Raw genomic sequence first — 17384 nt, 5'->3', positions numbered from 1 at the left:
TGAAATAATTCTGTCCTCACCAAAGGGAAGGCATGGGAAGTAGCTCAGCTCATAAACAGCTCCTGGGGTTTTTTAGAATCAGATCCTCAGTTCACAGGGGATGGTTTTGAAAGCTTACACGTGACTCTAATAAAACGTTGATTGCAAATATCCCTTTACACTTGAGAAAGACACCTGCTTAAATCAATTAGGCCTTTTATAGTCTGACACCTCTGTCTGGGATGGCCTACAGCCTTGGCCAGCTGAGATTAAAACCAAGAGTCAAGCCAGGTAGCGGTGGTGCACGCCTTTAATTCCAGCACTTGGGAGGCAGAGGCAGGTGGATCTCTGTGAATTTGAGGACAGTCTGGTCTGCAGAGCAAATTCCAGGACAGCCTGGACTTCAGAGAAAACCTGTCTCAAAAAACAAAGCAAAACAAAAAACCAAAAAGCCCAACCAACCAATATCCCAAGAGTCCAGAAGAAGGGTCTTCACATCCCTTCCCTTCTCACATCCCATGCTTCTCAGAGCTTCTCCAGAGTGGCAGAGTAAGCTGTTTAGCTGTACCATACAGTACCACTATATCAGGGGCTAAACTGCCTGATACCTACCTAGTACGTAGCTACTGGGCTCCGGCACCCTAATCTCTACAGCCCGCCCACAGCCCTGCACCTAACCGTTCCAGAACCTCTAGGTCCTCTGTGAATCCAGACCAATACAAGAGCCAACATCTATTCTGACAAATAAATTTTATTCTCTACTGATTGCTAAATATTTGTTAATAGCATCCCAAATGAGATATTAAGGAAGACCCCCTCCAAGGGCTTTGTTTACCTTCAGGATCAGACCAGACCTATACTCAGGGGAGGATACTCTCAAGAGATGCTAGCCTCTCACTCCCGACTACCCTACCCACTCCGCACCCTGCCTGTCTGTGACCCTCTCTCACCTCTGTCCCCATCATCTTCTGGCTCCGCTTGCAATGCCTGCTCCAGAACAGCTGCATCCTCCCGCGGTCCTGCTGGCAGCTCCCCATTGGACACGGTCTTGTTCAGTGGCAGTAGCTGTGGTGGCACTGGCTGTGCTAGCTTTTGCCGAAGAGCATTGATCTCCCTGCGTAACATGCGGACTCGACGGGTGCGGGCCCCGCTCGACCGCATCGCGCTCACCAGATCCAGTTTCTCTAGCAGTTCCTTCAGCTGCACCTCTGGGGACAGATGGGCCCGGTTCTCTGGGACGAGGATGTTGTCCACTGCCAGAGAAAAGGGAGGACAGAAGAGGCTGAATGACGAGCCCAGCACTGAGAAAGAGAAATCTTGTGGATGCAAAGTAAGGCCCTGGAATGCCCAGGCCAGTGCCTCCCAGTGGGCCTTGGCCCCACAACACTACTGCCTAGAAATGGTGGATGGGAATGTGGGGAACAGCTCCAGGGAGCATTCAGTTACAGCGATGGCCATACAGCAGGCATGCAGTGGTCTAGCAATCCCTGGCGAGAGATTTTCACCACGCAGAGAAGGGCAGTGTGGCGCTCACAGGCATTCTACTTTCTGGTCCTCTCAGCCCATGCTCCAGAGAGCTACACTTAGGGGTCCAGAGACCTTGGCTTTCCAAGCAGACAGCTACGCCTTTTCTACTACTCAACAGGCACTCAGCGCACCAACTAAGCCTCAGAGTTATTCAAGCCGCACACCCATCTGCTCCCAACCACAGCTTTGCACCTCCAAGGCCCACCCGATCCTGGGCTCTCTGGGCCCTGTCCTTGTGCCGCTCGTTCATCCTGATCCTTCTCCTCCCTACCCACCCAAGCTTCTCACCATCCTCCCAGGAGAATCGGTAAAAGTCTTCCAATTTGGGTGACTCGGGCAAGTGGGTGCCCCTCTCGGGATCATAGCCGATGTTCTCTGCCTGCCGACGAGCGTGCCGCAGGATGGCCCCTCCCAGGTCCCGCAGGCGAACAGCTGCTCGGTGGAAAATTGTGTCTTTAGCGTTATACTTCATGCAGTTGGTAACTATAAGGTTAAAGTCCTCCTCAAACTCCTCCAAGGTGTGGTACAGGTGAGATTCCAGCTTCCGCCTCATAGTAGAAAAATCCATTGGCTTGGATATGAATTCCAGGTAATCTGGAACCTAAACATATAAAACCTGTACAATTACAACAACTATTTATGAGCCACGCAGGCGCACCCTTCACTGCTACTCTGACCTCCCAACTTTCTGCTGTGGCCATGTCAGGCTCACTAAGAGCCTCAGGGCATGGTCCACCCAAACAATGGGCAAGTCTATTAGCCTGCCAAGACACCACCCACCCTCACTTCTGGATGCCCTGTGGTTCAACCCCTTCCTTCCTTGGCCTACTCAGAGCTTATTTCCAGAGCAGGCTTGCTGCTCGGAGGGACAACTTGCCTCATCCAGGCTGACGGGTTCAGCAAAGATGTGTGCGGGGTCCTTCTCCTGCAGCAGGTCCAGAGTTGTCCTCAGCAGGACTGTGAACGGCATCAGCTCCAGCTCCATGGCAGCCTGCTGCACCCTGACCTGTGATAAAAGCAGGAGGAACCAGAATGTTCAACAGAGACTCACTGGGTCTTCAGCCACAAGGTATGAAGCTGCCCACCCCATGGGTAAGGACACCAAGAGGGCTAGATGACTTGAATGTCTCCCAAAAGTTCACGCATCGGAATCTTAACTCCCAGTTGTGAGGGTGGAGAGGTGCTGGCATCCTGTGGGCTTCACCCTTAGGATGAGTTAGGAGTCCTGGAGCAGGCTGTCACAGGAGCCACCGCGGTGGAGACAAACTCTCCACTCGTGCATCCACAAGACGAGCTGTGGCATGGATCCTTCTCACCAGTCTGTCACCATGCCCATACTTCCCAGCCTGCAGAGTTGGGAGCCTAACCAACTCTCCTTTGCAAATGACCCAGTCTGTGATAATCTATTATAGCAGCAGAGAATAGATTAGAACAAACAGCTACTTTAAATGTTTTCTGTATATCAAGAACCATACCAAAACATACAGAAGTAGTAACAATTATTGATTATAGTAATTAATAATCCATGTTAGGTCCCAAGTAATGGCCTAAGCATTTTTAAAAGATTTACTGTTGGGGAATATTACTTTACTTTAAGGTGTGTTACTTGTATTTATGTTGCATTTGTTTAACTCTGTGAAGCTGTGTGACTGTGCCTGTGTAAAACACCTGATGGTCTAATAAAGAGATGAACGGCCAATAGAAAGGCAGGAGCAAGGATAGGCGGGGCTAGCGGGCAGAGAGGATAAAAAGGAGAAAAGAGGAGGAGACAGAGAACAAGGAGAGGAGGACGTCAGGGGCCACCCATCCAGCCACGGAGTAAGAATGAGAATAAGATATAAAGAAGTAAAAAAGATTTAAAAAGTCCAGAGGGAAAAGGTAGATGGGTTAATATAGGTTAAGAAAAGCTGGGAAGAAAAAAAGACAAGCTAAGGTGTGCATCCAAAACTAAGAATAGGCCTCCATGTGTGATTTATCTGGGAGCTGGGTGGCAGTTCCCCCAAATGCCAAAAGAGTAAAATGGGCATCAACAATTTACTTAATTTTTAGTTATGTGTATACGTTAGTGGGGTGGCCAGTCTCAACACTTTATGTAACACTGAGTGCCAGGTAGGTAGAGATAGACACTTCCACTTCTCAAAGAAGGGGAGACAGAGAGACCAGGTAACTGGCTCCAGGTCACACAGCTAATGGGATAAGTTAGCATGAAGCTCCAGACAGCATCCACAGAGTACTCCAGACCATAATGCCACTCTGCTCTTCTTCCTGTATTATCTCAATTAATTAATGACATAATAACTGAAGCAGAAATTAATACCCCACTTTATAAATATGGTACATAAAGTTGCCATGGGTTACCTGGTGGGAAAATAACCGAGAAAGCATTTGAGCCTGGGCCTTAGTTCAAGCACACGGATGAAACTAAATGTGAGCACACGTGACTCTCACGAGCACTGAGCACTCTCGCTGAGAACATCTGTGTGGGCCCAGGGTGACCAGGGAGTCCAGGCTCATCACTCAAGCAGCACCTGCAGTGGTACCCTGGACAATGTTATTTTACATGTGTGCCTCTTGTCCACATCAACATCGACCTGCCTACCTACCCAGAGCCGGGGCCTCTCCCCCCTCCTCTCATTTTCCTGAACAATCTAAGCAACAGGACCTAGCCTGGATACAAATTATAGTTTGACCTGTGGAGATCTCAAGAGACGTCCCTGGCCACTCATGCTAAGCACAGTGAGAGCAGCCCAGGACACAGAGTGGACCTCAAGCTGTGGACCTAGGAAAGAAGGACTTGCACTTAAACTGAACGAAAGGAGGGCAGCTTGAACCCAGGCCTTGAAAGCAGGCGGGTAACAGCCACAATTCTTGGACTAGGGAAGTCCGGACTTGTCATCTGTTCAATTAATAGTATTTGCTCTGTGCCATGTGTGGAGCGCTCCAGCAGATGCTCCAGCAGGGCAGAGAATCGGTACGACCACTGATGATAGCAGCAGCTACCACCTTGCCAGCTCATGTGCCAGGCACTAGTCTCAACTTTTACGTACATGAATTCATCTGTTTATGATGTATCACCATGCTAAAGACGAGGAGACGGAGGTATTCAGAGATTAGGCAATTTAATGCCACAGGAATAGAAAGCAGCAGAGCCGGGCCTTAGATGCGGTCTGGCTACACACCTCACGCTCCATGTACCACCAACCTTATCCCTCCCCGTGGGCAGGGACTTTTAGGACGTCTTGAACTGAGCCTGGTCATTTTAAGTGACTCCAAATCCATAAATACTTTCAGGCCCAGGAGAACCTCAGGCTAGAGGCTGTCATCTTGCAATGTCATGCAATGGCTCCAGAAGCTTTTCAAAATGTTCACGTCAATCTCCCTCCAAAAACCCCTAAAACAGGGACTCCAGTCATGGCCTCAGGCAGGAGGGACTAGGTAAGCTTAGGCTCCAGGCCAAACGAGTTGAACCACAAAACAGAAGCCACCAGAAGCACTCCACCCAAAACCAAGTGGGCCGACCACAGAGCCCACAGCGCTCTCAGTACTGAGGGAAAAGAACGCTGGCACCAGATGCCACAGAGAAGAGAGGGACCTAGAGAGCCTGGCCGGGTGCCTGCTCACCTGCTCCCTCTTGAGTTTCTCCCTTTTGCGGATGAGCTCAATCAGCAGCCGCGCCCGCTCCAGGTCGTGCCGGAGTTTCTGCCAGTACTTCAGCTCTTCCTTCACGGCACTTGTCTTCTCGTCCTGCTCCCGCTGAGCAAGGCAAGAAGAAGCGACTGTGGTCTCCATCCTCCCACAGCCCCTGCTTCCCCCACATGCACCATGGCTGCTGAGAGCCCCGCCCCAACACCACCCGGGACCTTTCCTCCAAGCTTCCTGACACCAAGATGATTCTTTTTTTACTAAAGCAAAGCTGAAGCTTATTAAAAAGGTCTTTTTAAAAAAAGATTTATTTATTGTACACTGGTGTATATATTCTGTGTGAGGGTGCCAATTCCCCAGAACTAAAAGGGAATTGAAGACAGGTCCTTTGGAAGAGCAGTTAGTGCTCTTAACCACTGAGCCATCTCCCCAGCCCCCACAGTGACTCTTTGGTGCTGCACAAGAACAAACAGTGGCGGGGCAGTGGTAGCGCACACCTTTAATCCAAGCTCTCAGAAGGCAGAGGCAGGCGGATCTCTGTGAGTTCGAGGTCAGCCTGGTCTACAGAGTGCCAGGACAGCCAGGGACACACAGAGAAACCCTGTCTCAAAAACCCAAAGGGAGGGGAAAAAAAAAAAAACAGGAAAAAAGAACAAACAGTGAAGAGTAACCTGGGACTATTTCCGCAGACCCAGAGCCATGGCTGCTCAGCTATGGCCCTCAGAACTGGAAAGAATTTCAGGAGAAAACCAGCAAGCAGGGGTTGAAAGAATATCACCCACAAGCTTTGCCTTGGATGGAAAACAAGTTCAGGTTCTCACTAGTAGTTTGTGGGATTGAAAATACTTTGGTGAAACAGCAAAAATCAGTGAATCCAGGGTGAAGAAATGTCGCAGTGGTTAAGAGCTGCAGAGGACCTGACTTACAACCACCTCCTGTAACTCCAGCTCCAGAGGGATCTGCCTCCAGTCTCTACAGACACCTGCACTACTGCACAAACACATGTGCACACAAACAATCAAACTTTAGCCGGGCGGAGGTGGCTCATGCCTTTAATCCCAGCACTCGGGATCTCAGTGAGTTTAGGCCAGCCTGGTCTACAGAGTGAGTTCCAGGACAGCCAGGGCTACACAGAGAAACCCTGTCTCAAAAATCAACACGAAAAAAGAGGGGCCATTTGGGAGGAGGAGGGAAATGGAAGGCGGTGGCGGGGAGGAGGCAGAAATCTTTAATAAATAAATAAAGGTAAAATAAAAGAAAAAAAAGAAAAAAGAGGGGCCAGGTAGAAGTTAGTGCCTCAGTTTAGCTATGGCATGTAAACAGGATGTCCAGTAGCATGAGACCCAAGGACAGACAGACGGGGACAACTGAGGAAGGAATAACCAATGACATGAACATGGGAAGGGAACTAGAGAAGAAGACACTTAGCATGCAGTGACTGCTAGCGCAGAACGGCTGCCATACCTGACAGGCCGCAGGCTACAGGGTAGACCATCAATTCTATATTTAATAGGACATGTTTGGGGGCAAAGGGCACCTGCTCTTACTTTACACAGTGGGTCTACTCTGGCTCTCAGCCCAACATCTGGAGGATTTTGCCTATGTAATTGTGACATTGGACTGGACACTGCCCTAGAGTTTATCCTTAAGTCAAGCCTTGTAGTGATACTTTTTTTTTAAACAAAAATAACTCTTAGCCTCAAAGAAACTGAACTTTTAGCAGATTCTACAGCCAAGTTAATAATATGGCTTGAGATCATTTAAGACTCTGCACTTGGAGGCAGAGGCAGGCAGATCTCTGAGTTCCAGGGCAGTCAGTGCTACACAGAGAAAAACTGTTTAAAAAGAAAAAGAGAAAGGAGACTGGGTACCCAATCCGCTGTCCTACTGTGCACTCCGCCTGCAAGAGAACAACGGCATCAGCCTTCTGGCCTGGGGTTCCCGTGCGATCAGCTTTTACAGCCTAAGCACAGCTTTCAGTGTGTTAAGTTCTTTCACATCTCTGCCCAGACTAGTGTCTGTGAGTGTGCACGCGTGCGCACTCACATGAGAGTGCCTGAGTGCTGTGATCATCATGTGCTGAAAGCCGTCAACAGATTAGAAGCAACCTTAAGACAAATTTCCACCATAAATTTTGGAAACAATGTGTGGATACATTTTGTTATGGTCTCTGCAGTATTGCATGTTTCTGGGTCAGCTGGGGTAAAATGACTGGAATCTGGGCTGGAGAGATGGTGCAGCAGTTAAGAGGACTGGCTGCTCTTGCAGAGGAACAAGGTTCAGCTCCCAGGACCCACATGGTGGATAACAACCATTTATAACTTCAGTCCCAGGCCACACAACACCCTCTTCTGGTCTTTGTGGGCAACAGACACCCACATGGTACATAGACATCCATGCACATAAAATAAATCTAAAGCAAACAAACAAAAAATCAGAATCCCTCATCAGTTCCCATGCCATATTTTCTGTGCTGCAAAATTAATAGAGGAAAGCCCTTTATTAGGTACAGGCATGACAGACATCATACCCAGGCACACCTCAGAGGCACGACAGATCACACACACACAGTAGGCAACAAACTACAGATAGGCCAGACAGATGGACGACACAGAGAGAGAAGTGGAGAATTAAAGTTTGGTCAAATGAATCCAAGAGGAATGGCCTCTCTGAAGCCCTTTAGTAGAGGAACCAATGCAGTGTCTCCTTCAGAAGGGGCAGCTGTCAGGTCTGAGGGTCTGGGTAGCTATCCCAGACAAAGCACCCTGAGGTGATCCCTATAGGCCAAGGCTACTCAGGGGGCTCAGAGAGGAGGCATGCCGCCCATCTCCACATCATTCCTCCTCCTCGCCCTCCCTGTACCTACCTGCTCAGCATTTCTCTGGGACTGTAAGTGGGAATGCAGGCGCCTGATGAGGGGGACACCATTCCGAGCCTGCCGTTTCAACAGCCAGTAGTTGTGAAGCCGCTGCATGAACTGGGTTTTCTTCTGAAAGGACAGACCACTACAGATCTTGTTCAACCTTGAGTAGAGGCAAGGGGAGAGAGGTCAGCAGGAAGCTCGGGCTACACACAATTGCACATCCTATCCAGACCTCAGTCCACTTCTGAACCTCCTAGAGGAAGCCAGAGAGTGACTAAACGCCTCACCTTGGGAGAGCCGAGAAAAGACAGCAGAGCTAAGCAGCTCAGACTGAGCAGGACGGGTTCCACCTGCTCTTCCACAGGGCCCTCTCACAGCAGCCCTGCTGCCTGCTGTCACTCGCTGTCAGGGCAATACAGAGAAGCAGGCCTGCGCTCCTCAACCCATAGCCCCCTCTTGATGAAAAGCAGCAAAAAGAAAACAGGAATTTGAGTAAGCCGTGTGCTATGTGGCCAGTTTCCTTCCTTTGGTGGCGGAGGATCTCACCAAACCCTGGGGTAGCCCACGACCAAGCTCAAAGAAAGCATGCCAGGTTACTGCTTCCCGCACCCACATGGAATCCTCAGAGTAATTCAGCCTTGGCGGGGTTCTGCATGTGTACACGTGTGTGAGAGAGATGAGTCTCACTATATTATCCAGGCTGGCCTGGTACTTACGATCCTCTTGCCTCAGCCTCCCAACTAATGGGATTATAGGCAACACCCAGCTGACCTTTGATTTTTCATTTAAAAACTCTTAGCACCCCCAAAATGCCTAATTCTGAACCAAATGGAAAAAGGAGAAAACAACAACAAAAATCTAGACATATAAGGGGACGTAAGTTCTGATATTGTAGTTAGTTAAAGGTCTAAGATTGAGTTCACACTAGGGAAGCTGTGGGGTAGAGCAGGTAAGGGTCCAGTGAACACCTTTAGGAAGAGCAGCCCCACTCCCACACCTAACTAAAGGCAGGCACCTGACCAGCACTCTTAACGTAGCTAAGATGGTAACCAAAGGGGGATCTGAATCCACGGCCCCTTCACTAGTACAGTACACGCCCACGGCAAACAAGGCCCCGTGCTCTTGTATTCTCCTCTGCTTTATCTCTTCGCCCCACTCCACAGAGAGCTAAGTGTAGCTAATCGGGGTGAAACTTAAGAAAGATAGGCATGTTCAGCGGGCACTGCCCATCAAAGCCTTCTCCATCTCCAGTCACATGTTCTCGCCCCAAAGCCAAGCTTACCTAGGCCTTTCCCCGAAGGCCAGCTCCCCACCGACACCCATGCCAAGCACACCTGCCCGCCTGCAGGCCAGCCCCCCTGCCCTCCCCTGCCTCGTGGCTATGGTGGGGTGGACAGCATTTGTGCGGGTAGGGGAGGAGTAACAGTAACAGAAGCAGCAGCAGCAGCCACCATTTATTGAGCGCTCACTATCTGCCAGGCACTGTGCTAAGTATTTGACTCACGTTGCCTCCTTTATTTCTCAGAGCTCCATCTGGTGAGTTTGCCCACATACCCTGGCTTAGAGCAACTCAGCAGCTTACAAAGGTCACACGGGAATTAAATGGCTTGTTTGTTCTTAGACAGTAGAGCAGCTCCTCAGACAGCAGCTATGACAACCAAAAGGTAGCCCCAGGGCACAGACACCCTACAAATGGGGACTAGGCACTGACAGCTACTTCAGATGACTGAGGCCAGCTCTGTGTCTAGGAGACACACTCAGGAGTTGCCGAAGTTCTCCAGAGCCTCCCTGTCCTCATCTTGTTCTGCTATCTTCCCCGTGCAGCAAGGCGGGCCGCCTGTTCCCTCACACAGCTGATCTACAGCCTACCAGTACTCCTCTGTCCCTAACCTCGGAGACTTGGGCAGAAGGCAGCCTAGCACTTACAGCCCCAATCTGCCCTTTCCACCTAGCCCCACCCCTTAGAACAGGATGTGGCTTGTAGTAAGTGCTCAATAAACACCTCGTTGAATGAACAAAGGAGCCAACAACTTTACCTCCTGTGGCTGTGGCTTCTTCATCTGGGAATGTGGGAGAAGGTGCAAGGACTACATTAGATGAGCAGTCTCCAAGATCCCTTCCTCCTCTAACGCTACATACTTTTCTTCCTTTCCTTAACCACCCCCCGACCCCCCCACCCCCCCCTCGGCCCTTTTTGGACAGGGTCGCATTGTGCAGCCCTGGCTGGCCTAGAACTTACTATGTAAAACAGGTTGGACTCAAACTCCCAGTAATTCAACTGACTCTGCCACCCAAGTGCTGGGATTAAAGATGTGCATCCCCACACCCAGCTACACTGTCTACTTTAAAAGGAGTCACCTGAAGTGGCCTCTGCTGGAAAAATCTTCCCTAAGCTGCCCACCCTCCAGCAGCCCCAAATACCTACAGCACTGCCAGTTTAACACAGACAGTGATCTATCTTGGGGAGGGTCCTGGTGGCTTGGCTATAATGCCGAACTTTCCCCTGAATTTAAAACTTCTCAAGGAGGACCACACATCCCACAGCCCTCGTGGATAAAAAGTCCCCATCTTTCCCAGGGCAGTACTTGTGGGAAGGCAGGTGTTGAGCCCTTAGCACAGTAGCTCCCCATTTAGAATATTCTATCCCCACAGGGGTTTTGGGGAGCCTCTGTGAGAGCCCTTAGGGTGGTCACAAAGATGAGGAGACGTGAAAGACACAGACCAGAGATGATAACCACCTAGAAATCCATGGACTAGTTAACAGTGGAGACGATCCTGTTCTCAATGCCATTCAGTGTCACTGAGACACTACCACCTAGGTGATACACTGCCACTCGAGTTTCTAAGCAAATAAGTGATTTATGTCACTCTGAACCAGAGCAAACACATTACTTGTAGGGCACGGCCAAAAAACACAAAACAAGCCTTGGTTCCAAAGGACAAGCTTGAATACAGGAGCGCAGAGGAGCTCAGGTATTCATCAACCATATTTGGAGAAGTCCTGGCCTAGGGTGAGGACCAAACCAAGAGCCCTTGTGATGAGGCTCACCTGTAAGAGGGTATCTGTGGGACAGTGACCATGGGGACAATGGTGGAAGGTGTCTCTCGGCTAGCTTCCTCTGGCTCCTTCTTGATCTTCTGCTTTGAACTCATCTTATTCTTCTTGGACACCCCCTTGAGGGGGCTGCCCACCCCACCTTGGCCTTCCTGATCTTCCTCCCCTGCTTCTTCCTCTTCCTCCTCCCGGCCACCCTCTTTCAGCCCATCCTCGTCCCCTGCCTCACTGAGACTTCTGGGTGAGTCGCCCTTTCTCGGAGAGTGGGCCTCACAGTAGGCCGTCTTCCGCACAGTAAAGATGGTGCCGTTGAGGCTGGTTTCTCTCATGGGTTCAATCTTCATGAAGAGTCCGGCCCGTTGTGCACATGTCACGTGGAAGGCGGTGTAGCAGTTCACTTTATGGCACTGGATGGCAGCACCCAGCCCTTTCTGCTTACAGATGTAACAGGTTAGTTTCCAGCGGGCAGGTGGAATGTTGTCGATGCCCTCGATAGGCTCCAGGAACACGGTATTGGCAAAGCAGACTTCAGGGATCCAGATGGCACAGACTACATGGGCCCAGTGACCATCACTGGTCTGTTTGAAGGCCCCACCTTTATTGGGGCAAAGGACACAATCCACCGGCCGAGAGGGAGACTGCAGGCAGCAGCGGCAGAGCCACTGGCCCTCCGGGATATAGGGGACGCCATAGCACTCCTGGTGCACGGCTAAGTTGCAGATGTCACAGAACAGGATGACGTTGCTGTTGTGGCATTCATCGTCCAGGCACACACAGCAGAAGGCGTCTTCGTCAATTAGTGACTGCTGGGCGCCGCTGCTGCGGCTCTCCAAGTACGACTCCTTCTCCAGCCGGTCCACCAGCAGCTCGAAGGTATCTGCCGACACCGAGCTGTGCCCGTCTACGCGGCGCTTTTCATTTACCATGTCCAGCCAGGCGAGGTCCTCCTCGTCCATGTCATATTCCACCTCTGCATCCAGCTCTTCGGGGGGCTTCTCAATGTAGCGGTAATAAGCAGCAGGCAATGGGGGTGCTTCTGGCTGGCTGCCTGTATCCACCACACGGAAGCTGGGCTGCGGGAGGTGGAAGGAGGTGCCAGATGCATGCTTGGAGCAGGACTCCTTCTTCTTGCCTTTAGACGAGGGTTTCTTGGACTTGGCGGGGAGCTGAGGCTGCTCACTGTTTTCCTTGTTGCTGTTGCACTCGGTGATATCCTGCGCGGTGAGCTCATCTTCAGTGATGATCTTGAGCGGGTCATAAATGCTGATTCGATGGAGGCGGCCATCGATGTCGACCTCCACAATCCTCTGGGCCTGGGCGTAGGTCAAAGTCTCTCGCGTGGGTGAGCACTTAAGACTGTACGGGGATGGGGACCTCCGGCCCTCGGCATTCTGCCGTGACTTTCGACGAGGCTTCCTCATGGCAACAGGAAACCGCGAAGATAAGCCTGAGGAGAAAAGACCACAAAAGTGTGAACTGGATATTCGGTGCGACACACACACACACACACACACACACACACACGCATTCACCCTTCCATCAAGGGGACACCAAGAGATCCGGCTGTTTCCTCCACACCACAGCACTGTGAAGCACCCTTGAGGCAGCGTCACCTTCTTTAAGTCTTTTTACAAACATCACTTATCAGTGAAATGGTTATTTTTGGTTTTTCAAGACATGGTTTCTCTATGTATCGGGCCTATGTGTCGTGTGCCACCCCATCCCCACCCCCGGCTAGTCAGTGAAACTTTTTTTGTTTCTGATTACTTTTAAATTGCAAACTTGGGCCAGGCAGTGGAGGTACACACTTTTAATCTCAGCATTCGGGAGACAGAGGTAGGCAGATCTCTGTGAGTTCGAGGACAGCCTGATCTATACAGTGGGGTCCCAGGACGGCCAGGGCTACACAGAAGCCCTGTCTCAAAAAACAAACAAACAAACAAGCAAGCAAACAAATAAAAAAGAAAAAAACAAGCAAGCTGGCAGTGGTGACCCACACCTTTAATCCCAGTACTGGGGAGGCAGAGGCAGGTGGATCTCTGTGAGTTCAAGGCCAGCCTGGTCTACGGAGCTAACTCCAGGATAGCTATGACTGTTGCACAGAGAAACCCTATCTCAAAAAAGAAAAAAAAGCAAAATCCCTCAGCTCATCAAGCAATGAACTGTTCTCCTGCTTTTCTTTTCATCTAAGTCACATAACTTACTGTGTTATTTCCTACGTCTTCCAGCTTGAATGTGAACTCCATGGAGGAAGGAATGGCCTGCCTATCTCATTGGCTGCTGCGTGCCCTCAGTGTCTGGAGGATACCTAGGTAAGTGAGCACCCACAAGTGCTAGGTGATTGAAACTAAATACTGTTGTTTGTGTGTGTGGTGTGTGTATAGACATGTGTGCATGTGTACCTGCCCACCCAAGCACATGTGGAAGCCAGAGACAGGTTCCACGAATCTTTTGAGACGAATGCTCACTAGAGCTGGAATTTGTGGCTTCGGTTAGATTGGCTGGTCAATGAGCACCTGAGACCTGCTTGTCTTTGTCCCCAAGTGGTGGGAGTTGGGGATCAAACTTAGGTAGGCCTTCATACTTGCGCAGTAAGCCCTTCACCCAATGAGCCCTCTCCCCAGTCCTGAAATTAAGCACTATGACCCCTGTCCTAGAGGAGCCCTAGGCAACTAAAAGGTCAGAACATAGACAGATCTTTATAATATGATGCAAGGTGAGATGTAACCTCCTCAGGATACATGCAACGCTGGGACAGTTGATGATGAGAAGAGAGGATGGTTTAGGGTTCCAAAAACAAGACACTAAATCAGAAGGAATGTTTGCTCCCAGGAGCTCAAAGCCAGCAACAAAGTAAGACCACGCCTTGTTTGTGTGTTTGCTTGTTTGAGACGGGAATTCTCTATATAGCCCTGGATGTAGTGAAATTCAGTGTGTAGGTTACTATGCCCAGCTAAGGTCATGTTTGTTTGTGTTGTTTTGTTTTAAAAGGAGGAGGCAAAGACAGTATCAGTGACAAACATCTACTTTCTAACAAAAAAAAAAGAAAGGCTGGGCACTTGGGAGGCAGAGGCGGGCAGACCTTTAGTTCTTGTAAGAAATAAATAAAATCACAGGCCTAAGGTCTCTCCCAAGCCATCTTACCATGGTTAGAAGCCCTATCTCTTAGTTCTGTCCAGAGTAAAGACATCTGAAATGCTTCAAACTTTAATTCCCAGGGGACTCCCTGCAAAAAGCTGTACCGAAACTGCTCAGGACATTTCCAACTACAAACCCTGCAAGCTACGGGAATGCCTCTAAATTTAAGTACCTCAGAAATCTCTATGCTGTGACCCTTCCATCTAATCTACCCTCAGGTAGCAGAGAAAGCCCGATGCTTCCCACAGCACTCTCTGGACTAGGGAACCACACCAAGCCCCTAAGGAGCAATGAGTGACAGGCAGTTCCCAAGGCCATCACGGCCAAGAAGAGGACAACAGCTCGGCACATTTTAACAAACTACAATGGCCTTTTCTTTTTACTACTTCTCACAACTACCTCGGGAGGCTGTGCAGACATTATCTCCATTTCAGGCATGAAGAAAAGCTCAGAAAACTGACTCAGCCGAAGCTGACGTGACTCCAGATCTCCCGTTCACACTGGAGGGTAAAGAACACCAGTGAGGTTTGCAGTCTTTACAAAGATGTTCTGTACAATCTACGTTCTAATCTTGGTCCTACATAACTGAACAAAGTTTCTCATGTCCCCGTGTCTCCACATGTCACCCACAGGTCGAGGGCAGTGCTGGCTGTAGTGGCATACTTTGAATCCCAGCATTCGGGAGGGAGAGACAGGCCTATCTGTGGAATTTGAGGCCAGCAACGTCTACACGGTTTTTTCAGACCAGCCATAGCACAGAGTGAGGCTCTCCCTTAAATATATATAATATATATGGGCTAGAAAGATAGCTCAGCAGTAAAGAGGACCTAGCTTTGGTTCCCAGCTACCACATTGTGGATCACAAACACCTGTAACTCCAGTTCCAAGGTATTGGTATCTGAACTCTCAGAGGGACCAGGAATAATATACATCAGGCAAAATACCCATGCACATACAATAAAAAAATTAAATAAAACAACAAAAATATCTACTTTTTGTATATATATATATATATATATATATATATATAATTTTTTTTTTGAGACAGGGTTTCTCTGTGGCTTTGGAGCCTGTCCTGGAACTAGCTCTGTAGACCAGGCTGGCCTCGAACTCACAGAGATCCGCCTGCCTCTGCCTCCCGAGTGCTGGGATTAAAGGCGTGCGCCACCATCGCCGGGCCTGTCTATATATATTTTGTTTTGTTTTTCGAGACAAAGTTTCTCTGTAGCTTTGGAGCCTGTCCTGGAACTAGATCTTGCAGACCAGGCTGGCCTTGAACTCCAAGCGTTCACCACCACCCGCCTGGCACACACTAACTTTTTTTTTTTTTCGGTTTTTTGAGACAGGGTTTCTCTGTAGCTTTGATGTCCATCCCGGAACTAGCTCTTGTAGACCAGGCTGGCCTCGAACTCAGAGATCCGCCTGCCTCTGCCTCCCTAGTGCTGGGATTAAAAGTGTGCACCACCACCACCCGGCTACACACTAACTTTTTAAGAGTTATCAGTGACAACCGTAGTGATAGGCCCTTTAAATCCCAAGGTGTGATTTAAATTAACCTGGCTGAGGAGCCAAATGAGGCAGGCACACAACACCATTTGGAGCCAAAGGCAACAGAACCCTGACAGCAACTCTGTTCTGGTTCCCGAAGCCCTGGGGGCACTAGACCGGTTACTAATGTCAAGGTCTCAGAAGCAGCCCCAGCCAAGAGCCGCGCAGTCCCCAAGCCTCCAGGGGCAAGGCGCCTCTGGGGAGGGAACGCACACTTCAGTAGCGATTTTGAAGAGTCGACAGTGCCGGCCTCTACCCTTTCTGCAGTCCCAGGAACCGTCTCTCAACCCACCCTCAACTTCCAGTCCCTGTCCGCGGGAGCAAACGGCGGGCAGTGCTGCGGCCGCAGGGAAACAGTTTTGCCTACAAGGAGCTAACAGCTAGACCAGGTTATTTTTGGCGGGAGTTTCCGTACGTACACAACTCTTACCTTACACACACTCCCTCGTATTCCCAACACCCCCTCCAGAGCCGTCCTGAGCGGCCCCTGAACCCCAACTCGCCCACCTCACCCTCGCCCCCGAATGGGGAGTTTTCAACAACTGGACCGAGCCCGCCCTGCACGCCACACGGGAGACTCAGGAGACCAGGTAAGACCCCCAGACCAGGTTCCTGCCCCGTAAAAGGGGCGCCTCTTCCAGAACAATCTTCACCGCCCCGACCCCCGAAGGAGGAAGGAGAGAAACGTCGCCCCCAAAGCCCAGAGGGTGAGCGCACCACAGACTGACGCCGAGCCCGACCCTCACAGAAAAAGCGAGCGCCACCGAACGAGGGGGCGGGGGCGGGGAGGCGAGCCCTCATTGGCTGCCCGACCTGCCTGTCAAGCGAGAACCCGGGCGCCCAGAGCGGCCGCCCAGAGGCGGAACTCTCCTCTAGCCTGGCCAATAGGAGGGCACGGGGAGGGCGGGGCTTAGCCGCTCGGCTGCCAGGACCGGAGAGAAACAAGATGGCGGGTGCGGGTGGGGGTCCTCGCTTTGCAGCTCCCCCTCGCGCGCCTTCCCTGGCTCCGCCGCCGCCCTCGCTGCAGGGCAGAGCTCGCGCGTCGCCCCAGCGCCCCGTCGGGACGCCCCTGTGCGCCCTGGCCGCCCCCCCCTCCGTGCGCAGCGCTCTGTCCCCGTCGGCCCCCGCCGCCCCCGCTCGCTCCGGCCCCCGCCGCCGCTGCCCCCACGTTACCTCAGCCGCCGGCCGGGCCCCGGGCTTCTGGGGGGCCCCCTGGGCGCGGGCGGGCGTGCGGGCGGGCCGGGCTACCGAGCAGGTCCGAGCGCGGCCCGGCTGAGGCAGCGCGGCCTCCTCCCCGCGCCGGCCCCTCCGCTCCGTCTCCCCCGGCCCGGCCGCCGCTCCCGGGGGAGGAGGAGGGGGAATGGAGCAGCCGCCGCCACCACCGCTGCCGCCACGGAGCCCGGCCGAGGGGAGGGAGGGATCAGCCCCCAGGCAGGATCCGCCCCTCGGCCTCCCCCCCGCCACCTCCACCCCTTCCCTCGCTCCCTCCCCGGCTCGAGCCGCCGCACGCGAAGCGGGAGCGCGAAAGCGCGGGGAGACCGGAGCGGATGCCCCCGCCCGAGCCCGGCGCGGCGACGGTGGCGGCGGCGGCGGGGAGACGGAGCCGGAGCGGCGGCGCCACCGCCACGGGCC

General features: G+C 51.7%; 1 protein-coding gene across 2 annotated transcripts in view; it reads right to left on the bottom strand.

Moving 5' to 3' along the window:
• Brpf3 (bromodomain and PHD finger containing 3) overlaps positions 1-17050 on the bottom strand; it is a 34166-nt gene extending 17116 nt beyond the window's left edge. For both annotated transcript variants that reach the window (XM_075979704.1, XM_075979705.1), the window contains exons 1-7: positions 16926-17050; positions 11061-12513; positions 8015-8171; positions 5128-5259; positions 2384-2512; positions 1795-2107; positions 930-1232 (exon numbers count right to left, since the gene is read on the bottom strand). In XM_075979704.1, the coding sequence (XP_075835819.1) occupies positions 930-1232; positions 1795-2107; positions 2384-2512; positions 5128-5259; positions 8015-8171; positions 11061-12487 (2461 nt within the window). In that variant the 5' untranslated portion in view covers positions 12488-12513; positions 16926-17050. The remainder of the gene's footprint in view (positions 1-929; positions 1233-1794; positions 2108-2383; positions 2513-5127; positions 5260-8014; positions 8172-11060; positions 12514-16925) is intronic.
• Positions 17051-17384: the final 334 nt, after the last annotated feature.

The sequence above is a fragment of the Microtus pennsylvanicus genome, chromosome 7 (assembly GCF_037038515.1).
Source record: "Microtus pennsylvanicus isolate mMicPen1 chromosome 7, mMicPen1.hap1, whole genome shotgun sequence".
Lineage (NCBI taxonomy): Eukaryota > Metazoa > Chordata > Mammalia > Rodentia > Cricetidae > Microtus > Microtus pennsylvanicus.
Note: the sequence above shows the minus strand (reverse complement) of the source record. Positions and strands in the feature narration are given on the sequence as shown.